General features: G+C 40.8%; 1 protein-coding gene across 2 annotated transcripts in view; it reads left to right on the forward strand.

Annotated features, from left to right (window-relative positions):
* The window catches only part of LOC306848009 (serine/threonine-protein kinase SMG1), a 34,580-nt gene that overhangs the window by 7,263 nt on the left and 4,069 nt on the right, over positions 1 to 23,248 (forward strand). Inside the window, exons 13-56 of one of the 2 annotated variants that reach the window (XM_079382312.1) lie at positions 18 to 287; positions 385 to 515; positions 1,224 to 1,385; positions 1,862 to 1,980; positions 2,141 to 2,228; positions 2,372 to 2,473; positions 2,599 to 2,742; positions 2,918 to 3,117; positions 3,837 to 4,033; positions 4,184 to 4,345; positions 4,649 to 4,803; positions 4,906 to 5,042; positions 5,660 to 5,861; positions 5,962 to 6,071; positions 6,352 to 6,496; positions 6,583 to 6,739; positions 6,830 to 6,950; positions 7,033 to 7,278; positions 7,375 to 7,644; positions 7,799 to 7,943; positions 8,035 to 8,173; positions 8,924 to 9,145; positions 9,235 to 9,415; positions 9,519 to 9,680; positions 10,221 to 10,441; positions 10,538 to 10,692; positions 10,796 to 11,018; positions 11,104 to 11,350; positions 12,912 to 13,141; positions 13,406 to 13,654; positions 13,739 to 13,877; positions 13,957 to 14,066; positions 14,151 to 14,369; positions 15,112 to 15,305; positions 15,545 to 15,717; positions 15,827 to 16,106; positions 17,142 to 17,414; positions 17,566 to 17,800; positions 17,883 to 18,109; positions 18,197 to 18,353; positions 20,990 to 21,179; positions 21,344 to 21,816; positions 22,113 to 22,250; positions 22,336 to 22,668. In XM_079382312.1, coding sequence (XP_079238438.1) covers positions 18 to 287; positions 385 to 515; positions 1,224 to 1,385; positions 1,862 to 1,980; positions 2,141 to 2,228; positions 2,372 to 2,473; positions 2,599 to 2,742; positions 2,918 to 3,117; positions 3,837 to 4,033; positions 4,184 to 4,345; positions 4,649 to 4,803; positions 4,906 to 5,042; positions 5,660 to 5,861; positions 5,962 to 6,071; positions 6,352 to 6,496; positions 6,583 to 6,739; positions 6,830 to 6,950; positions 7,033 to 7,278; positions 7,375 to 7,644; positions 7,799 to 7,943; positions 8,035 to 8,173; positions 8,924 to 9,145; positions 9,235 to 9,415; positions 9,519 to 9,680; positions 10,221 to 10,441; positions 10,538 to 10,692; positions 10,796 to 11,018; positions 11,104 to 11,350; positions 12,912 to 13,141; positions 13,406 to 13,654; positions 13,739 to 13,877; positions 13,957 to 14,066; positions 14,151 to 14,369; positions 15,112 to 15,305; positions 15,545 to 15,717; positions 15,827 to 16,106; positions 17,142 to 17,414; positions 17,566 to 17,800; positions 17,883 to 18,109; positions 18,197 to 18,353; positions 20,990 to 21,179; positions 21,344 to 21,816; positions 22,113 to 22,250; positions 22,336 to 22,668 — 8,433 coding nt within the window. The remainder of the gene's footprint in view (positions 1 to 17; positions 288 to 384; positions 516 to 1,223; positions 1,386 to 1,861; positions 1,981 to 2,140; positions 2,229 to 2,371; positions 2,474 to 2,598; positions 2,743 to 2,917; positions 3,118 to 3,836; positions 4,034 to 4,183; positions 4,346 to 4,648; positions 4,804 to 4,905; positions 5,043 to 5,659; positions 5,862 to 5,961; positions 6,072 to 6,351; positions 6,497 to 6,582; positions 6,740 to 6,829; positions 6,951 to 7,032; positions 7,279 to 7,374; positions 7,645 to 7,798; positions 7,944 to 8,034; positions 8,174 to 8,923; positions 9,146 to 9,234; positions 9,416 to 9,518; positions 9,681 to 10,220; positions 10,442 to 10,537; positions 10,693 to 10,795; positions 11,019 to 11,103; positions 11,351 to 12,911; positions 13,142 to 13,405; positions 13,655 to 13,738; positions 13,878 to 13,956; positions 14,067 to 14,150; positions 14,370 to 15,111; positions 15,306 to 15,544; positions 15,718 to 15,826; positions 16,107 to 17,141; positions 17,415 to 17,565; positions 17,801 to 17,882; positions 18,110 to 18,196; positions 18,354 to 20,989; positions 21,180 to 21,343; positions 21,817 to 22,112; positions 22,251 to 22,335; positions 22,669 to 23,248) is intronic. The other variant, XM_079382313.1, reaches the window with a different exon arrangement.

The raw sequence follows: 23,248 nt of genomic DNA on the forward strand, positions 1-23,248 counted from the left end.
TTTTGTTTGTGTCACAGGTGATGGCAGCTGCACATGGAGTGTATCATGCTGTGCTGAGCCTAAAGAACATCCCTACCCTGGAGGCAGCTTATAAACTGGTCTTGGGCGAGATGGGCTGTGCGCTGAACAGTTTGTTCAGCCCTCTGGGTTTGCCTGCTGCCTGTCCTAACATACAACATCCTGCCTTTAGCCAGCTGCAGTTCAGCTCAGAGAGAGCAGAGTTTATCCTTATCTTCAACCTCAGTGCTCTCACCACCATTGGCAACACCAAGAACTCCCTCATCGGGGTCAGCATGAATTCATAGTTGAAAGCATTTTTTGCAATCAAAACAAGAAAATGTGTAAAAGAGAAGTGTAATAATGCTTATTTTTTCTGTGTTACAGATGTGGGCTTTGTCCCCTACTGTGTTTGCCCTGCTCAGTCAGAATCTGGTTGTAGTTCACTCTGATTTGGCAGTTCATCACCCTGCTGTCCAGTATGCAGTGCTCTACACTCTCTATTCTCACTGCACCAGGTAACAATGCAACATTAACTTTACTTACCTGGATGATGCTTCTCGAAAAATGTTCAGGGTTTCCGCAGTCATAGTGTTTTCCAGGCCGTTGTAGTATTATAATATAACATATTATATTTATTATATTATGTGTATATTCACTGTTGATTACACTGTAAATTTATATTCTATTTCAAATAATTTCTGTACTTTTGAAGTTTCTGTTCATCAAAGAATCCTAAAAAAAAGTATCACTGTTTCCACAAATATATAGAAGTAGAAACATTTTTGACAATGATAATAAGAAATGTTTCTTGAGTACCAAATCATATTAGAATATTTCTGAAGGAATGTGACCATTTCAAATTACATTACAAAAATATATTATATTGAAATAGAAAAATAAAATGTTTCTAAAATTGTAGTACTGTTTCACAATAGTGCTGTTTTATTGTCTTATTAATTAGTACATTTGTCTGAATTAAATATTAAATTAAAATCACAAATATATTGGACGAATAGTGTGAGAAATGCAGAACAACACTGAAATGTTTAACAAGCGGCGGTGTGGTTTCATGAATTATGCAGTGCTATATGGTTTTATCATTGTATTTTTTGCAGTGTACATAAAACTGTCAAAAAACACTGTCATTCACTTGATTTGAGCCCCTCTCACTCCAGGCATGATGACTGATAGACTGCTGCCTTTCTCTCTTTATTTCTCCCAAGACATGATCACTTTATCTCAAGCAGCCTGAGCTCTTCGTCTCCATCCCTTTTTGACGGTGCTGTCATCAGCACAGTTACCACGGCAACCAAAAGGCATTTCAGCACGCTCCTTAATTTGCTGGGTATGCTGCTCAGCAAGGATCATCTCAACCCTGAGGCGAGGTACAGAGCTCACAATGCCGGTCTATAATGAGGCCTGTTGTGATTAATTAATCTGAACCACTTGCTCTTTCAGCTGCTATAATCACTTAAACAGCGACAGGTGTAATTGCACCTTTCTTTTTAATTCCTTACTTGTTTGCATATGGCAACAGTTTAGTATTTAGTTGAGAATTTTAGGAAATTAGTGAATATGCAGTGGGGTCCAAAAACGCTAAACAGAAGTGTTTTCAATATTCAAATTTAGTGCCATAATAGTAAAAGTTGAATTTAGAATATTTACATGAATTGGAAAATGTATTCGCATAATCTCATTTAGCCTATTTCTAGTGTTGTTTTTTTTCCTCTGAATCCTAAAACTTTACTTAAAGATTTAAATTAGAGTTTTAATCACTGATTTTTAGTATGGTCTCAGCCTCCACTGTTAGTAATTCCCTTTGATTAACATTTTATTTTGTCTTTTTTAAAAACTTTTTTAGGCGGCTGTTACTTACCTGGTCATTAGAGGTGTCTCTGATGATGAAGAAATCTGAAACCTATTCCCCTCTGTTCTCACTCCCATCCTTCCTCAAATTCTGCAAAGGCTTACTGGCAAATAGTGAGTTAATATCCCTGTTGTTATTTCTGGATTTTTAGTTCACAAAGGTGGAACGATGTTATAAAGACGGAATCATTCTCCAGATCAACAAATAATGGGTTAGGATAATAAACTGGTGACCAAGTGAATGGACTTAACATCACGTTTTTCCTCTGTGCAGCCTTGAATGAAGACCCCACCATATGTCTGCAGGCATGTAACAGTCTTCAGGTTGTGTCATCTTCCTTGACAACAGAGCTTCTCCAAAGGTAATCACACATCCTCTGCTTGTTAGACGCTGTCTTCCTGCAGGAACATTCATTAGTGCTACAACTCTTCCTCCTGCTCTTGGAGGAGGAGGTAAAAACATCTTGTTTGATCAGCACTGATTCTGTCTCCTTTCTCTGTGCAGGTGCGTGGACGTGTGCAGAGTTCAGCTGGTCCACTCAGCAGTTCGAGTCCGGCAGGCCTTTGGGAAATTGCTGAGATCTGTTCCCATGCACGTTGCATTGAGGTTGGCAAGACTCCTTTTCACCTTGATTTCACACAATAGAAACCAGAGGGGAGCAATAAAACCTACCTTGTAGTTTTACCTCCAGCTGTAGTTGATGTGATGGTAATTGTCCGCTTGTCTCCTAGCAGTGCCCGTAGTCACTCTGAGATTAAGGAGATTTCTCTGGCCATCCGCCGACACATGAGCAAAGTGCCTAGCAACACATTTCACCCACAGGACTTTTCTGACCTCATTGGCTTTATTCTATATGGAACTGTCCACCGTGGGGGGTGAGTAGGTTCACTTCTTTATGCTCACCTTGGTGAGAACACATGGACACGTTTGTTCATTTGAATATATTTGATCAATCCCTGTACTGTAGAAGATCTACAGTTGAAATAAAAGCAATTTGTAGGGGTTGTATCTTTGGAGTTATTTATTAGATATTTATTGTTTCATGCACAGTAAGGAGCCCTGGTTGGAGCGGCTGTACCACAGCTGTCAGCGGCTGGAGAAGAAAGACTCTGCCATGGTGCCCCGTGCCCTGCTGAAGACTGAGGCAGTGCTGTGGCAGTGGGCAGTTTGGGAGGCCGCTCAGTTCACTGTTCTCTCTAAACTCCGTACCCCTTTGGGACGAGCCCAGGATACTTTCCAGACCATAGAGGGTTAGTGATTTTCCAATTAGGAATTTGACTCAAATTTGATCTAAAAAAATTCCAAGATTTATGAAAGGAATGATTTTCCTAATTGAAGTTTTGACAATATTCACTCACCTTCATGTCGTTCAAAATTTTTATGACTTTCATTTGTCATTCTAGATACTTGTATTTTGAAGATTGCTCTGGTACGTTTCCCAAAAGCATTTTTCGCCATCTATGGTTGCAAGCCTCGTAAAACTCTTGCAACCCTAGTTGCTTTTAGGAAATGCATCCAGGTCTCTTCATTCCATGCAATTACATTTAATTTAATGAACAATCTTCTAAAAGGACCCTCATTAAAAATAATTAAAGATGGAACCACTTATAGGTTGAGTGCACAGCACATATGTATGTGGTTAGCCACCATTTACTATTTGTTTACAGTCATTCTGTCATTCTAGTATGCTGATTTAGTGTTCAAGAAACATTTCTTATCAATGTTGAAAAACAGTCGTTCTGCTTAATGTTTGTGTAAACCATAAATTTTTTTTAGAATTCTTTGCTGAATAAAAAGTTTTTAAAAAAACAACACTTATTTGAAAGAAATATTCATCATTATAAATGTCTTCAATGTCACTTTTAATGAATTGAATGCTGAAAGTATTCATTTTACAACTTACTGATCCCAAACTTTTGAACTGTGTTGTGCATTTATGAATCAATATTTTATCCCTGTGCTGGTGTAGGTATGATCCGCAGCCTGGCAGCTCACAGTCTGAACACAGAGCAGGAGTTGAGTCAGTGGAGTGGAGGAGAGAGTGATGAGGGTCACCACACCAATCAGCTTCGCCTGGCTCTGCTTCTGCAGTTCCTGGAAAACCTGGAGAAACTCATGTACAACGCTTATGAAGGCTGTGCTAGTGCTCTTACTTCACCTCCAAAGGTCTGTCCTCTGTATAGACACAACTAGCCTTCACGTTATCAGTATGAAGTGCTATCTTTATCCTTCCAAGGACTTTAAATGGCGTTATGTTATTGATGTTCCATGTTTTCATCATTGCTTTTTTTAATTCTTCTTTGCTCCTTTATTTAGGGCATCAGAACATTTTTCTACACAAACAGACAGACGTGCCAGGACTGGCTCACCAGAATTCGTTTGGCACTGATGAGAGTGGGCCTTCTCTCAGGTCAGCCAGCAGTCACGGTCCGTCATGGGTTTGACCTGCTCACTGAGATCAAGAACAGCAGTGCACAGGTAAGACTTGAAGCAGTGTTGTTCAAAAGAGGCTCCAACAAATAATTTTGTGAAAATATGCATCAAGCAAAAATACAGTCTTAGGTTAGATTCTAAATCTTTCATTGTCATTGACGCATTTAATTTTTTGCAATACATTTAAAATTTTGCAAATAAATGACTGAAATAGGTTGAAGGCTTTGATCTATTACTCCATTATATTCCCAACATTGCTCCTATCGTAAGGCACTGGCTCTACACTATTTGGATTTTAATATCCAAGAGCCTTATTTCATTGTTTTTGCTTTGTGCTTTGCCCTGTAGGGGCCAGAAATGGAGGTGCCAATCACCATGTTAGTGGAGGCGTTGTGTGAGCTGCGATGCCCTGAAGCCATACAAGGTCTGGCAGCCTGGAGTCTGGCCAACACTGGCAAGAGCCTTGGCTGGCTGGGATCAGTGGCACTGCAGGCTGAGGGAAAGTAAGTGTTTTGTGTTCTGAAAATACTTAACCTACTTTACACCGTGCAAATTTGTCTAGTCGCTCTGTTCTCATGAAATGTTGATGCTGCATTGTTCCCAAGGTTTGAGAAGGCAGCGTTAGAGTACCAAGAGCAGCTGTGTGCCGTCACAGGGATGGACTGCTCCATTAAAGGCTTTGATCGCTCCCTGTTAAAACTCACTGGCACCAACACCTCCAGCCCAAAACACACCAGCAGTGGTGAGTACTTTACAAAATTTCCACTAAATGATAAATTAAATGCAGGATAATCCTGAATAGAATATACATTGATTCATATATGAATCTCAATTCATATATCTTCCTTTGAATCAAATTGAACTGCTGTGCATCTCAAAGCAACAGACAGTGATGTTTCATAACTGAATGAATTAGGTTTTGAATGAATCGTATGAGTGAATGATTCAATCATTCATAAAGACAGTAGTGACTTGCTTTGTTTCTAAATTTTTGAACAAATGAACAGAACTAGCCATTGCCTATTGGCAATTCTAGTTTCATATCATGAGTGTCAGTTAGTTTCATAAATGTCATTTTGTATTTCAATTTTTTTTTTTTTTTTAAGCATTACTCTCATGGTAGTATTTATGAAATTGCAGTGTAGGTTCATTGTTAACATCTGAGCTAAATAAACACTTTAGATGCAGCTTGTGTACCACTTCTGCAGTGCAAAGATAGTTTTTGTTGATACTGATTCAGTTTGCTGGTAATAGCTCTAAAGTGTCTCATTATTCAGATTGTATTTGTGTAAATGTAAGAATGGACAAAAAAAGAAGTTGCCTTAGTTCTTATTTTTTGTGTCATGATTGTTTTAATAGGAGATGGAAGGAAAACTGTGTTGTTGAAGTCCAGTGAGTGTTCTCCAGAAGTGCTCAACTTCTTGGCTAATAAAGCCTGTGAGTGTTATGTGGCCCTGAGTGACTGGGAGTCCATGCAGGAGTGGCAGGCCAGCATGATGAACCTCAAAAAGAACAGCAGCAGTTCCAGCGTCAACCTCAAGACAGACTTTAACTACATCAGGTGTGTAGCTGCAGAACTGTTGACTCTGACTGAACTCCTCCTGACTGTAGGAATGTGAGGAGTTCATTGAAATAATTGTTTTAATCTGTCTGCCCTCCAGAGCTCTGAGTAGGTTTGAGGAGGGGGATTTCACAGAGTGCCGTGCCCAGCTGGAGTTGCTCCCTGGGGAAGATTATGGCCTTCTCAACTCTACAACTAAGGACAAGATTGGTATGATTATAGCCCATACTATCCACAGTCATGGAAAACCAATAAGTAGTATGGTTTTTTTCGCCCAGGCCTGGAAAAGACATGGCAATAAAAACAATTATTATATTATATACAATTTTTTTTATAGTAGAAATTAGAAATTGTTTTTTAAAGATGATCTTTAAAAATCCTTTAATCGTTTGTTTTACGTTAGTCAGAACATGTGGAATCCATTTCTACGAACAACTCCACTGATCAGCCATTTGGTGTGGTATGTATTAATGTTTGTTTGTGTTCACAGACCTGAAGAGGCTTCTTCCTGCTGTGTTGAGCCCAGACCCATCAGAGCTCCAGAAGGCCATTGAGGTACAGCTCCTTAGAAGTGCTGTTGGAGCCATCACTGCGACCAATCACGAACAGGACCAGAAGGTTCTCGCATCGTCTGAGTGAGTGAATATTCTGAACACGGTAGATTTTTCAATAAGTTGTGTATGCACTGATGGTGAGTCTACATTTGGGTTTTCATCTTCAGCACACTGGTGAAGTACCTGAAACAGACGGGCCGCATCTCTCTGGGTCCCCTGCGTCTCTCCACTCTCACGCTGTCTGACTCCTTGCCCACCCTCAGCACCCTGCAGCTGCACTGTGCCAACTCTCTAGAGAGCTCGCTCTGCAACCAGAACCCAGAGGTTTGAGTCACCACATCAACCCTGTGAGCATGCAAATGCATTATCATGTGTCTTTTCCTTTTAAAGAAATCCCTGTTCTTTGTTTTATAGGACTGTTTAATTCCGCTCTTCAGTGAAGCTTTGACCACCTGCAAGCAGCAGGATGTTCAGCCATGGCTACATGCTCTCCGATACACCACTTTCCAGCGCCAGCTCTTCCAAAAACTCAAAGGTAAGGTCTCCTTCTCGTATGTATAATTATGGCTTATGAATGTGATGTGGCGTCTCTGACGACTCGGGAATGATTCATCCAGGATCGTCTGCTCCAGTGGACTCTCACCTGATGGAACTTTGTCTGACTGCGGTGAAATTTGGTCGTAAGCAAGGAAATATCGCCCTGGCCACACGTCTGCTAAGCCTGTGCAACAAGCCATCAGTGAGCGACTCTGAAGGTCAGGACCTGGTGCAAAGCTTCAGGCAGCTGTCACTAGAGGGTACTGTTGGAGAGAAATGGGGACCAGAGCTGGAGATCGAGAAGGCTAAAGTTCTGTTTGCTGCTGGTAAGTGTTTTTGAGCTGTTTCAGTCTGATTTGGGCCAGTTCACTTGGTCTTGGTGTTTTGCAGTGTGAATGTCTAAACACCTCTCTGCATTTTAGGTCAGTCCGTATCAGCTATGGAAATGCTGAGCTCCTGTGCACTGTCGTACTGTCACTCTGGAAAGTGTGAGCGTGCAGCCTGTCGCTCCGTGCTTACTCTGTGCAAATGGCTTTTGGCCGACTGGAAAGATCTGACTCCACAACTCAAAATGGTGGTGAAGAGGAACTCTGGTTCTACCAGCCTCTCAGCTCTGTCTAAAAACATCTCTGGCCTGTTGGAGCTGCCGCTGGAAGATCAGGGAATGCCACATATTACAACAGAGACTACAAGTAAGCTTAATGCCAATGCATTAAATCATGCGATTTGTGTTATGAATGGTTGAGGACGAATATGATGATCGCATTCTATTCTACAGTGTCATGTGTTTGATTTTGTTTTAGTTTCTTTGTAATGATCATGAAGGTTTGTTTGTTCTATCCACAGTCAGTGTTGGTGTTGGGGAGCCAGACTTCGTCCTTGGACAGCTGTACCAGCTCTCAACTACTCAGGCTCCTGAAGTGGCCAAATCATGGGCTGCTCTGGCCAGCTGGGCATACAGATGGGGCAGGAAGGTTGTGGATAATGCCAGGTATTTTTCCCTATAAAATTGCTAATGTTAGTTTACAAAAAAAAGTGATATGCTCATACTGATGTTTTGTTTTTATTCTGTCTGTCAATAGTCAAGGAGAAGGGGTTCCTTTGCTCCTTGGAGAGAAGAAAGAAATAGAGGACTTGCTCCCAGCAGGCACCAGTGATGAGGACAAGGAAACCATTTTCGGCATTTTGGGTCAAGCCATGTGTCGCCCAGCAGGAATTCAGGTTATAGAGTTCACCGTTTGTAAATGAGTCTGGATCAGTGGTTTTCATACTGTGGCACACTACGTACTATGGAAATATAATTCTAGAAAACATAGGCATTTCATTTAAATGTACTGTAGTTCAAGAGTTGGTGCATTTTATTTTTATTTTTTTCCTTTGGTGTTTTTGAAGGAGACATTTTATGCTCGGATAATAATTCGCCAAGGCTGAATTATTATTATTTTTTTTTTATAAACGTACAGTAAAAACAGTAATACTGTGAAATGTTACAATTAAAAAATGACTTTTCTATTTTAATACATTTAGAAGTTTGTTTCTAAATAAGTAATTAGTAATAAGGTACTCCACTCACTTTCACACAATCCTTTAGAAATCATTCTAGTGTGTTGATTTGGTGCTCAAACATTTTATCAGTGTTGAAAACAGTCGTTTCATATTTTTGTGGAAACGGTGATACATTTTTCAGGAGTATTTGGCAAATGGAAAGTTTAAAAAAACTTCCAAATTTTTTTATTTTTATTTTAAACTTTCTTTAAAATAGAAATCTTTTGGAATGTTATTTTCTACTGCCACTTTTGATTGATTTAAACTGTATTTGTGAAATAAAAGTATCATAAAGATATTTTATTTTACCTTGTCTATATAAACTTGTAGATTTCTGCCTCAAGGTTAATGCTGATGTTCATTTATCTGCAATGTGGGATGTGAATAGTTCTTGTTTTGTGTATTCATTTGTTATTGTTTTTGCAGGATGAAGACATGGCCTTGCAGAATGAAGAGGATGAGGAGGACGACATGGTGGATGTGATCGGCCGACAGTTGTTGAGTGCCTGTCCGTGGCTTTCTGAGGTGGAGGACACGGTGACCGATGGGCTGATTGGGGTGTGGAGGAGAGTGGTTGACCGAATCTTCAGCCTGTACCGGGTCTCCTGCAGAGCGTACTTCACCTTCCTCAAACTCAATGCTGGGCAGGTCAGGATTCCTCCTCTAATGTGTACTCAGCGATTGGACAAATTTCTAAAACGCTAATCGATAAAATTTCTTGGTGTTTTGATCATCAGGTGCCCATAGATGAAGATGACCCCAAGCTGCTCCTGAACAACCAGAGCAGCAAACAGAGCAGCGATGATGTCATTGTCATGGCAACCCTCCGTCTGCTGCGCTTGCTTGTGAAGCATGCTGGGGAGTTAAGAGAGGGTCTTGAACATGGCTTGGCATCCACCCCCACTGCACCCTGGAGAGGTAAGAACTTGAACATCATTACAGTAATGAACACTTTCCTCTTTACATCATGTAGATAGTTATTTCCATCCATGTAATATTAATATCTCTGTTTTCTCTCTAGGTATCATCCCTCAGTTATTCTCCAGACTAAATCACCCTGAGGCTTACATCCGCCAGAGCATCTGCAGCCTGCTGTGCAGAGTCGCCCAAGATTCACCCCACCTTATCCTCTACCCTGCAATTGTTGGATCTATCTCTCTTGGTGGAGAGGCTCAGGCGGCAGGTACATACTGTATTTCCACGCGGGGACATCCTGGCTAACTTAGGCAATGTGTCTACTGAAGCATGGGCACAAACATTTTTAGCCATATGTGCCAGACGCTCTTCTGAAAACTAGGGGTGCTTGAGTGCTTTGTAGCTGCCTACCTGATAAACCCATGGTGAACAAAATGTTTCTCTAAACATTGTTTTTCATATCAATATTCTGGTTGTCTGGGACCATGCATCTGGGCCAAACATTTGCACTTTAACATACTAAAGAGATCAAAACAGAACACCGCAAAAACTGGGCTCTTGTTCAACAACAGCCTAACTTTGGTTGAGCTTAGTCTTGCTATGTCATTTTTCAACTCTTGGCAACCAGTAAAACCAAGCTATAGTCAGTGTCTCATCACTCTGCTTGCTTTTTTTATTGAAGACAATTGGAAAATGCTCTGGCTTTATGCTTTGATGGAGACATTAAACAACCAATCAGTTCTCAGTTTAGTGATCATATATAAGTTTATCCTCTTTGGGGAAGAAAAATTGTTTTCATCTCTGCCAGGTAATAAGCTGCCGTCGTCCCTGCCAACCCTTCTTGGGAACATGCAGGGAGAGGCTCTTTGTGGAGGTGAGAGTGAGATGGGCAGTGGGCCGACTTCTCAAGAGAGCAGCCGCGGGGAAGAGATGGTGATGTATTCTAGCGAAGACCAAGCCATGATGCAGGACTGCTACAGCAAGATCGTAGATAAGCTCTCTTCTGCCAACCCCACCATGGTGCTACAGGTATTACAGAAAGGACTTTTTATTGTTCTATAAGCGTCTGGTTGTGTTAAAGGCCATTGTGTTTAAGAGTTGTTTTGTTGATCCTTGTGTGTGCAGGTGCAGTTGTTGGTGGGCGAGCTGAGGAGGGTCACTCTGCTCTGGGACGAGCTCTGGCTGGGGGTCTTGCAGCAGCAACACATGCACGTTCTGCGCAGGATTCAACAGCTGGAGGACGAGGTGAAAAGAGTTCAGAACAACAACACTTTGCGCAAGTAAGTCACGACCCTGGAAGTCAATATAGAAGGAGAAACTTCATTAGTGTGTGACTCATGCCTCTTGGAAAATCATTTAAATTCTCAATCGCTTGTTGTTTAGGGATGAGAAGGTGGCTATTATGAGAGAGAAGCACTCTGCTCTGATGAAGCCTGTGGTTTTTGCACTGGATCACGTACGCAGCATCACGGCTGCTCCGGCGGAGACTCCTCACGAAGCGTGGTTTCAGGAGACGTATGGAGAGGACATCCACAACGCTCTAGAGAGACTAAGGAGCCCTCTTAATCCAGCCAATCCTGCCAGCAGCTGGGTGCCCTTCAAACAGGTCAGGACAGCTGTGTGCATAAGCGAAATGCTGATATGCATGCTGTGCATTTTACCTTTTGTAATTCTACCCCGTCCTGTTACAGATCATGCTGAGCTTGCAGCAAAGGGCACAAAAACGGGCTAGTTACCTCCTACGGCTAGATGAGATCAGCCCCCGCCTGACTGCCATGACCAACACAGAGATGGCACTGCCAGGGGAGGTGTCTGCTACAGATGCAGTCACCATCCAGAGTGTAGGCAATACCATCACCATCCTGCCAACTAAAACCAAACCCAAGAAGCTCTACTTTCTAGGCTCTGATGGCAGAAATTATCCTTACCTATTCAAAGGTATGAGTTTTAAACATGGCTAAAAGCATCACCAAAAACTCACCCTCATGTCATTTCAAAAAGTCTTTTGTTGTTCTTCGAAACACAAACATATTACTTGAGATTTCCCTTTTTAAAGTCTATTTCCACCAAAACTATTAAAGGTGGGGTATGTAATTTTTCAAAAATGCTTTAGAAAACTGAGTCGGGCCGAGTACCAAAACAAACTTGTAGCCAATCAACAGTAAGGGCCGTGTCTACTCATGATGTGGAGGAGAGAGAGCGTTCAGTGAACAGCTGGGCGACAGAAAGTGGCGGATAAAAAAAAAAAACCACAAGGCAATTAGTAGGACCCATGTAAATATCGGACCAACTTTCCAGCACTGGAGAGAACTCAAGGAGCTGTTAGATCGGGTCTCCGCACCAAATCATATTTAGGATCCAGCCCTGGATGCCAGATCCCATCAGGAAATATCAGTTTGTCCAGTAACAGAACAACTAGTCAGCAGAGCTGTTGATACCCAAAATGTCTTCTGTCAGTCAAGAAGTTGACCGAGAAAAGCCAGAGAAGAGTAGAAGCAGCAGATGAAGTGATGATGCTAAAAAGTTTGTTTATTAATCAATCTTAGTTGCGTATGTTTCAATATTCGGACTTCGTCTGACCAGCACAAATTCAACATGTACTGTTATACCAAAACTGCTTCACAGCAACATCCCATAAACCTTGGGTTTCCATAAACATTCCTTATCTATCTCTATTCATACAGACAGTATGAAACATTAATTCATACAACGGTTCATGAAACCCCACAAGCATGAGATTGAACAACAATGAAAATGCATAAGCAAGGAAAAATTAATAACAGATATAAAATATAGAAACATAATAAATGAATAAAAAAATTAAATAAACATAAAATACTTAATATAATAAATGATAAAAATAATAAAATAACAAAAATAATTTGTGTGTATAACACAACACACACAATTTGCACGTGAGCCTTCAGAGTGGAAGGCCTTGCTTTGTTTGTTCTCCAAATGTAAATAACACTGTGTCTACACCGGCCACGCCGCAACAGCTAAAGTCTGCCTACACTGGATTCGATAAACCGGCCGTTGAAAATCATTTGAAATTTGTGTCAGCACGTCATAAATGAAATGACTTCTATAATATTTTGGCACGCCGCTCGCATCTGGTGTAACATTGGTTAACATATGTAACAATAGTTCTGTGAAACAAAGCAAAACCAATCATTGTATGGGTTGTGTAGGCTACGTATGTGTGGTGCGGAGCTATCAAAATAGGGACTAGACCCTTTTGGGGTAGGGGAGTGTTCGTTTTGGTGATTTCAAATATCATTGGCTGCCAGAAATCGCTTACCCCACCTTTAAAGGCATTGTAAAAGTAATCCATATAAATTGACCAGTTTAGTCCAAGTCTTCTGAAGAGACCCTATCGCTTTATATGATGATGCTTTGAAATTACGTGAGGGTAAGTAAAATGACAGAATTTTCATTTTTGTGTGAATCATCCCATTTAATACATGCCATTTGCTCACGGAAACATTCTTTGTTTTAGGATTGGAGGACTTGCATTTGGACGAGAGGATCATGCAGTTCTTGTCTATCGTCAACACCATGTTCACTAAAGTGAATCAGCAGGAGAGTCCAAGGTTTCACGCCCGTCATTATTCTGTCACACCGCTGGGCACCAGATCAGGCCTCATCCAGTGGGTGGATGGAGCCACTCCACTATTTGGCCTGTACAAACGCTGGCAACAGCGTGAGGCTGTGGTCCAAGCCCAGAAGGTGAGAGTGAAAATTTGCATAGAATGCTTCTGAAAAATTATTCTTTTACATAACATGGTTTTACAGGGATTGTTTTAGTTAATGAAGACCATTTAAAAATTATTATAAAAATTTAAATCATTTTTAAAAGTAAAATATAAAAAAAATTGTCAGTTGTCACTTTCAGATTGATGTAAATAGTGCAGCCGTATTGACTGGCTTCACTTTTGGTGAAGGAAGATTTAAAAAAATTGACCAAATCTTGTATCTTTTTTTTACATTTAGGCACAGGACTCATTCCAGCAACCTCAGAATCTTCCCATGGTTCCACGGCCCAGTGAGCTCTATTACAGTAAGATCAGTCCTGCCTTAAAGGCTGTCGGACTCAGTTTGGATGTGTCACGCCGTGACTGGCCGTTGAGTATCATGAGAGACGTTCTCCGAGAGCTGATGGAGGCTACACCCCCTAACCTCTTGGCAAAGGAGCTCTGGTGCTCCTGTACCACCCCCAGTGAGTGGTGGAGCGTGACTCAGGTCAGAGGAACCACTATTCGCATGTCCTACCTATGTTTGGCACAGTGTTAGAATAAATTAACCAATCTTATGCGTTTCATTTAGTCTTATGCTAGATCCACTGCTGTAATGTCAATGGTGGGATACATCATTGGATTGGGAGATCGTCATCTTGACAACGTGCTGATTGATATGACGACAGGCGAGGTGGTACACATTGACTACAACGTCTGTTTTGAGAAGGGTGAGTGCTTGTCCACTTAAGAATGACTCACAACATACTTCGTTGGCATAGACATTTAAATACCTCATTATCCTAATAGGAAAAAGCTTGAGAGTACCAGAGAAGGTTCCTTTCCGTATGACACACAACATTGAGACCGCTTTGGGGGTCACAGGGGTGGAGGGCATCTTTAGACTGTCCTGTGAACAGGTGAGAATGGGATGACTCATGAATGCAAATTATTCATATGTTTAATTTAGAACATGCATACAAATTTGAACGGTGTCCTTTCAGGTCATCCAGATAATGCGACGTGGTAGAGAGACCCTCTTGACTCTTTTGGAGGCGTTTGTCTATGACCCTCTGGTGGACTGGACAGCAGGTGGCGAGGTGGGCTTTGCAGGGGCTGTGTATGGAGGTGGTGGTCAGCAAGCAGAGAACAAGCAGAGCAAGAGAGAGATGGAGCGAGACATCACCCGTAGCCTCTTCTCTTCCCGTGTGGCTGAGATTAAGGTGAGAATTTTAAGTGCAAATGGTACCGAAATGTACATTGGCCTCTTAAATGTGAGGTATGTTGATTTCAATATATGAATTTGCTAAAATAATGAATTTCTCAACACTCCTGCTATATGACATTGGTTGGGTAGGCTGGTATTCCGTCCTCAAATTCCATTGCCCCTGGTTGAGCCATGTTGCTATATCACATTTTTAGGGGAACCAAACTACGGATGAATTCTTATTAAGCTTGGATACATCATCAAAAAATGACACTCAAACTGGTTTATATCATCACAAAATGTAGGCCTAAGTCGACGCCACTGAGCTCTCTATATAAAGTCAAATGTATCCGCTTTGTCTGCATGAATACAGTACACTCAAGATGAGCGATTTGAACTGTATAGCAAATCTCAACTGTCTGATTTATTTCGGTACAAAATGTAACTATCACCCAGCTCTTTATAAAAAGGTGTATTTAGAAGTGTGCTCAACTTTGTCTGCATATATGCATTATACTCGCATGGAGTGATTATATAGGAGTTCTCAACTGCTTTGGTGCTTGTATTTGTCACAAAATGGAAACAGTATTATCGCCCAGCTCTAATATGCTAAATGCCATTGTAAGGCATGAAGATGTTAAGATATTGCACACATTAACATTGTTTTCATAAAACTGCTGTGAAACAAGATGTGTTGTGGAAAGCGCTATACAAATATATTTGACCCGACTTGGTTTGCCAACCAAAATGTTTTTTAGGTGAACTGGTTCAAGAACCGTGATGAGATGATTGGAGTGCTGCCGCAGGTGGAGGAGGCGGTGGATGAGTACCTAAACCTGCAGGAGCAGCTCACACAAGTGGAGAAAGTGCAGGGCAAGCTGCTGGAGGAGATGGAGTTCCTGGAGGGAGCCGACACCAGAGCAGATCATCCAATCTACTCCCTGGAGCACAGGTCAGCAGATGAGACCACCAAGGAGTTTTTTTTTTTTTTTTTTTTTTAAGGAGTCATTCAGCTGGTCACAATTATTAAATAGTGTAGATCTAATAATAATAATTCATTACATTTTTATATAGCGCTTTTCTAAGCACTCAAAGCACTCTACATTGTAAGGGGGAATCTCCTTGTCCACCACCAGTTGATGGGACAGATTATAAATTCTCACTGTCATTCTTTCTCCCATCCCTTTCCAGATACTCCGAGCACACTCAGTTGCAGTCCAGGCAGAGAACCGTACAGGATGCCATTCAGGGGAAGTTGTCAGATCTGGATCAGTGCATCTCTCAGTATCAAGCTGCCTTTGCCAGTCTAGAGGCCACCCAACTTGCCAGTCTCCTCCAGGAGATCAGTAGCCCTATTGATTTAGGTGCAGATAATTTTGGGGTTATTTGGGGAAAATTAACTGAAGTTTAATGAGAAGCAAAAGGACCACTTGCAAACTTCTAATTTGTTCCTTTGGTCTGTGTAAACTGCAGGTCCACCTAGCTACGTGCCAGCAACATCTTTCTTGCAGAATGCAGGCCAGGCGCATCTAATTAGCCAGTGTGAGGCACTGGAGGCGGAGGTGAGTGCTCTGTTACAGCAGCGGCGCTCGCAGCTGCGTGGCTGTCTCGAGCACCTGCACAGCTATGCCACCGTGGCCTTGCTGTACCCACGTGCGGTGCTGCTCAGGCACAGAGTTCACACGTGGAAACAGTGGATGGAGGAACTGGTGTGTGACATGACCGTCGATCACTGCCAGACCATCTATCACCAGTAAGTGCAACTACTGATTGTGTCTCCAGTTAACACTTTTTGGCTGCTTTTTCTTCAGTAACTGGTCCAACTTCACACAATAAAAAACAAATTTTATAATTACACTACCAGTCAAAAATATGGTGTCTGTATGATTTTTAAAATGTTTTTAAAAGAAGCCTCATGCTCCCCAAGGTTACATTTATTTGATCAAAAGTACAGTGTGAAAGTAATATTGTGAAATATTATTTTAATTATTAATTATATATTTTTTAAACTTTTTTTAATTTTAAAATGTAATTGTTCTGTGATGTAATGTGTCCTTGCTGTATAAAAATATAAAAAAAAAAAAAAAACTGAACCCAAACATAGGGCTGGTATATCGAGTTTGTACGATATGTCAATATATTCTTTATAAGTGATACAGTATGAGGTAATGAGGAAATATTTGTTGTTGAACAATAAATGTGACGTGTAGAATTTTAAACCTACAAGTAAATGCTTTTTTATGATGGCACTAACTGTAAAGTGACCGCAATGAAATAATCAAAATTAACACAGCCTAACACAGCTCTGTGCTTTTGTTCTTATTTTCATTTTTAGTTTGATTTTAACTTCTGCTTTAAAAAGCATTATTTTTGTTTTTAGATTGCAAAGTTACAATGTTAGAATGAAATGTGATTTTAACCCTTTTTTGCACATAATATATAGGCTTACATGGTAACATTCACTTTGTTTTCATAGCCTTTAATATGTATTGTTTTGTTAGACAATATTTGGCTGTATGCGAAATAAACGTATTAAATACAGATTTTTTTTTTTAAATACAAAAACTAAAATGCCGAGGTATATTGCAACTCGGCCAAAAAATACTAAGATATGAATTTTTGCACATATCGCCCAGCCCTACCCAAACTTTTGAATGTGTATATATCAAGGTTCTCATGTCCTGAAAAACATGGAAAAATCAATCATGCATTTTTATTAATTGTAATCATTTTTTAAATAGACTTTTCCATGTCCTCTAATCAGATATCTCAAAAATTCTCTCTTTAGGTATGAAATTCAGTTTGCACCCCAGACCCCTTCTCCTACATGTCAGTTCCTGTCTAGCATCGAGATGGCGCTGCAGCACCACGCAGCAGAAACCAACACTCGGCTGCTGCGGCAGGTAGATCGTCTGAAGGCAGAGGGTGCTGGTGTGCCCGTTTGTGAGGAGCAGCTGCAAGAGATCGAGCGCTGCATCAAAGTTTTCCTACACGAGGACGCCGAGCTCGGGTCCTTCAGCCTGGCCGGCATCATCGTCTCTGCCCTCTGTGCCCTCACCAGGTCTGAATCTGTGGCTTTAAAAAAAAAAAAAGCTACAAGAATTGTGAAAACCGCATTTGATGCCGAAATAATTATATGGTCCTCTATGCCTAAACTTTTTTTCCCAGTGATTTTAAAGGATTAAAGAATTCAGTGGTTCTGTGCTTTGCAGGCGTAACCTGGTGATGGAGGGAGCTGCAGCCAGTGCCGGAGAGCAGCTGGTGGAACTGACGTCCCGTGATGGTGCCTGGTTCCTGGAAGAGCTCTGCAGTATGAGTGGAAACATCACGTGCCTTGTCCAACTGTTGCAGCAGTGCCAGCTTCTCTCACATGACCTGGACATCCTCAGCCTTGCAGAGACTTCGCAAGTTGTCTACCTGGCCAATGGTGTCTACACCTGCCTTCAGGTAATGTTCTCAGTGTTTAATGGTATTCAGTGGTTTCAGTGATGGTTTTCCCCCTCTCAAACATTTTTATTAATATTTGAAGGAGCTCAACACAAACTTCCGTCAGATCATCTTCCCAGAGGCCCTGCGTTGCATGCTGAAGGGAGAAAATACATTAGAGGCCATGTTAGCGGAGCTGGACGCACTTATCGATCAGTGTGCAGATGGGGTTTCACTGCAGGGACTGGGGGAGGTTCTGCAGGCTCACCTTCGTAACACCGCCATGGGCCTGGAGGAGGATCCAGATGACCACTATCTGGATATCACCAGGTAACATGGACAATAGAAATATTTACTAAGCAGTACATAATGTTATTGTTTTTGGATTGACTGAACACTGTGTCTTTGTTTTGTCAGAGTTCTGCGAGCCCAGTACTCGGAACTGATCCAGCCACGCAGCATGGACAGTTCGGTGCAGGAAACACCCAAGATGAGTGCCGGTCAGATGTTGTTGGTAGCTTTTGATGGCATGTTTGCACAGCTAGAGACTGCATTTGGACTTCTGATTGACAAGGTAAAAATACTGATTTGTAAAATTGTAGTTTGTAATTCATGTTTGGATAGGTGTAATATTGTCTAATATTTGACCACCTGAGTCTGTTGTACAGTTTAGTTGTACAGTAGAAGTACAGTTTAGAAACCTGTACTATGTATCAAAGAATACAGATATCAGATGTTTTTTTTCTTCAGTCTGAGAAGTATACACATCAGTTAATTACTGTATGGGTTAGTGCATTAACAGTACAATAGTATAGTTATGATTAGGAATGCACCGAATGTTCGGCAACTGAAATTATTCGACTGACAATAGCAAAAAAATCTTTCAGTGCGACAAGACTGAATAAATTGTACCTATTTTATGCTATAAAATAGAGGCACGCACGAATGCAGCAAACATGTCGGCAGTGTGGAAGAATATAAAACTGTCAGAGAAAGACACAAAAATCATTACATGCACTGACAGCGAGAGACTGTTTACTACTGCATTGCTTGTCTTCGATGAGAAGAGGAAAGGGTGGTTGCTGGTTACTGTAAGACGACTGAAATCGCGAAATGACAAAAACAATTTATAAATGAACTGCAGGACGTTACGTTTTCTAATATGTGCACAAATTGCATGTATTGTGACGGCGATGACAAGCTCGCGGTCCCAGGGTTTGAAGTGTCCAAAGCGTGGGGAAAGTCTGCACTGAAACTGCTACTCGTAAAAATTCATAAAAATGTTCCTGAGCAACTGACAAGGCATGTGACAATCTGTCTCTCACACACTCACTCAGGCTGTGCAAGCCTCATCTGGCACGACATAAATGCATTATCAGTCACAGTTTACACTGAATGCAATTAAAAATAAAATCATTCTCACGCAAAACGACGTGTTTACACGCGACTATGAGTTTGCGCGTGGCTGTGACGTCATTGCCTGCACCACTGGCAATAAAAGCATCGGCTCGGAATCTGCAAGACATTAGACTGACTGGCCAGTCACCGATCCAGGCCTGTCATGCAAAAAATTGGCCAATTCCGATCACTGGCCAGTCAATCTAACAAACATCTTCCCAAATTCACAATGAAAATCATTTATAAATCTGCTGTTGTCAGCACTGAGGTCTTCCTGTGGGTTTCCACTAAAACAAAAGCTGAGAAAAAGCAAGAACACCTCAATCACCATTCATAAATGTTAGTATTGTTATTTTACTGTTGTTCTGTAAAATTAAAAAGACAATAATGATTAAAACAGCTCTCTTAATACATTTATTATAACATTCACACAGTGTTCAAATTGGGATCTGTAATATTTTCTAATGTTTTAAGAGTTCTCTTCTGCTCAGCAAGGCAACATTTTTATACAGTAAAAAATACATGCCTGATTCAAGAAGGTGATTTCAAAAATGGCCAAAAAATATTTTACTAACTTGTGCATTGTTGGTAAAATGTCTGCTGGAAAGAAAAAAAAAATTCAGTGTTAAGTAAATATTTTTAAATTGTTGTTTTGTAATGAAGTTGTTCAAAAGCAAGACAAAAAGGTAAAATGCACATTGTGGCTATTTAATTAATGCAATGGTGTAAAACATTTGCTAAATACATGAGGGAAAAAATTTGAAAAACCGTGTTCGATATTAGGCCCAGTGTTTAATTTTGTTTGGTTTTGGCCAAGAATTATCATTTTGCTGCATCGCTATTTGAATTAATACTATTTTATGTGTTTTTGTCTTATTTAATAGAATTAAACACTTTAAGTGTTTTTTTTTTTTTTTTTCTATTATTATTATTATTATTATTATTGTGTATTCATATTGAATGGTGTTCAATGAAAGCAGAAAATTGTGACCACAAATAACTGAAATGGAAAGAGATAGATAAAAAAAAGAGCATACACTGTAAAAAAAAAAATTCCGTAAAATTTACGGTAAAAAACTGGCAGCTGTGGTTGCCAGAATTCTACCGTTAAAAAATACGGTAGCAACGTTTTAGGTTTTACGGTTTTAACTTAAATTTACAGTTAAATACCATAATTTCTTTAACTGATATAATCTTAATATACCAACCTATTAAAGTACTGAAATCTGTTTTGTTCCTTTGAAATACTGATACCTACTGATACTGATAATACTGATAACCACCAAATGCAGGTGATGAGTCACATGATGAGCCAAAGCCCATCACAAGCAACTTTTAAACAATAGCATATACAGAAGGTGCACAGTGTCATTCACACAAGCACTAAACACCATCATGGTGAGACTCATTAAACTGAAATATGCTATAAACATTAATTTAACAACATTAGATGTAACATACAACCCTAATAAACATAACTGATAAGAAAAAACTAAGAAGAAACATAGTTATTTCAAAGAAAAAAACGTCAAATTCAAACAGAATTTGAAATGGAACGCAGGGAATTCTGGGAACGTCAGTTTACGGTTTTTCCCTGTAAATTTTACAAGAACTTTCCGTTAACCATGTAACAGGTTTTTACCGTAGCATTTTCACAGTTTTTCACCGTTAAAATCACGATCATTTTTTACAGTGTATGACTCAGGGGGGTGGTCAGGTTTTTCTTCTGTTTTTGTCCCTAGCTGATCATATGCCAAAGATGTGTTTATTAGATTAGAGTAGTGTCTAAATGAATCCTGTTCTCCCCTCTAGTTGAACTCTATGGATGTGCCTGCTGCCTGGAGAAAGGTGGATGTGATCCGGGAGTCCAGAGCTACACAGGTCCATTTCCTTGATCATGTGCAGACCAGGCAGGTCTTGGAGGAGATTTTCTTCCTGAAGAGACTCCAGACCATCCGAGACTTCTTCCGTCTGTGCGGATCATTTGCACAGACACTATCTGGTAAACACCTACTAAATAATTTCTCAATACGTTATGGATATTTTCCCAATATTTGGAATGACGCATGAATAAAGTAAGAAATACAAAGTAGCACACACAAGTAGTATGTCATTGTGCAGAATCAGGCTTTTTATTAGACGCCCTTCTCATTTTTTGTCTAACAGGAACATGTTCTACACCCACTGATGAGCCTCCACCCTCAAATGGCCCAGTACCCATTGTGAAACCCATGTACCGAGGCTCTACTGTAGTGAGCGAGGACCAGATGATGCGGCCCATCAAAGCCTTCACAGCTGATTTTGTGAGACAGATGCTAATGGGGCTCCCCACCCAGGCTCTGGGTCTGGCCATCTGCAGCGCTCTCAGTGCCCTCGGCATGGATCTCATCGCCCAGGTGGAGGCCAAGGACTTTGGCGCTGAGGGGAAGGTTTCTCTGGATGACCTGTGCAAGAAAGCAGTAGAGCAAGGGGTGCAGGCAGGACGGATATCCCAGCTGTTGCTCAACAGGGCTACAGTGCTGGCCAGCTCCTACGACACAGCCTGGAAAAAACTGGACCTGGTACGACGTCTAGAAGTCAGCATTGAAGCCTGTAAGGTTAGCTTGCAGAGAACTCAGCTTCACATCACCATGTTCCAGGTAAGAACCGTGTCTCCGTTTACAAAAATGTCATATCATCGGTTGTGGCTGAGAAAGTGCGGTCACATTAGTGAAGTTCTGGTGAAACTTTGTGTGCCAAAAAAACCCACCAGTCCAGTATGCATTGTCAGCATAGAGAAGTAACAAATTACAGTCACTATAAAACCAAACTGCTTTTTGTTAGTTAGCGTGGCAAATTCTAATCTGAACAGGAGCAGGATTTGACTGAAATTCACCCATGAAATTTTATCAAGCAACAGTAAATGTGACCTTCAACTTCTGCTCTGTCTCATCAGTGGCAGCATGAGGACATTCTCGGTGCGAGGACGCAGCCCATGACGGTCAGTCCCCCACCTCGCTCCATCATCCTGAGCAACATGAAGAAGAAGCTCTACAAACTCAGCCAGGACGAAGCTTCTATTGGCAGCGTCCAGGTTAAAGCCGTTGCACATTTTGGAAACTGTCAAAGTGAAATCGAAACCCTTTTTAATCTAAACCGTGTTGGGTTTTGTGTTGCAGGAGAAGTTGGCCAGTCTAGAGGGCAGCATAGAGCAGAGGCTGAAGTGGGCCGGTGGTGCAAACCCTGCACTCGCCCCAGTGCTGCAGGACTTTGAGGCCACTATAGCAGAACGTCGTGCCATGGTGATGAAGGAGAGTCAGCGTGCCAACCAGGTTACTTTTCTCTGCAGCACCATTCTCAACTTCGAAGGTCTGCGTACCCGCACTCCAGAAGCCTTGAACATGGATGCTACACTTTTTGAACTTGTGAAACGATGCCAGGCCACCTGCTCCTACGCTGCCCAGTTTAGCACCTCCGTTTCCTCTCTGGAACTTCAGCTGCTGCATAGACTGGTGAGTCTTGTTGGATTTTTAAATGTTTTTTTTTATTCTATCTACACAACCATTCAAAAGTTAGTCAGTAAGGTTTTTATTATTGTTATTGTTTTTGAAAAGTATCATGCTCAGAAAGTTTGAATTAAAAATACAGTAAAAACAGTAATATTGTAAAAATTTCAATTTAAAATAACTTCTAGTTGAATATTATTTTAAAATTTAACTTTCTGTAATGACAGCTGAATTTTCAGCATCATTACTCCAGTCCTAAGTGCCACATCATTCTTCAGAAATCATTCTAATATATTGATTTGGTGCTCAAGAAACATTTCTTCTCATCAGTGTTGAAAATGGTGATTCTTTTTTCCAGTTTTTTTTTTTCTTTTTGAAGAACAGCATGTGACACATGTTTCTTAAGGTCATTGCACACTGAGTCTGAAATTTTCACATGCGTTTTTTCGTATTCCCCATCCTTTCCTATGCATGCTACGGATGCGAAAACGCAGAAAATCGAACCTGATCCGAATTTTGTTTTGATGGATGAAAGTGTGCAAACGTGATTGACACAACATGAGGTCATATTTATTTTTTAACGTGC

This window comes from Barbus barbus, assembly GCF_936440315.1.
Source record: "Barbus barbus genome assembly, chromosome: 3".
Classification (NCBI taxonomy): Eukaryota; Metazoa; Chordata; class Actinopteri; order Cypriniformes; family Cyprinidae; genus Barbus; species Barbus barbus.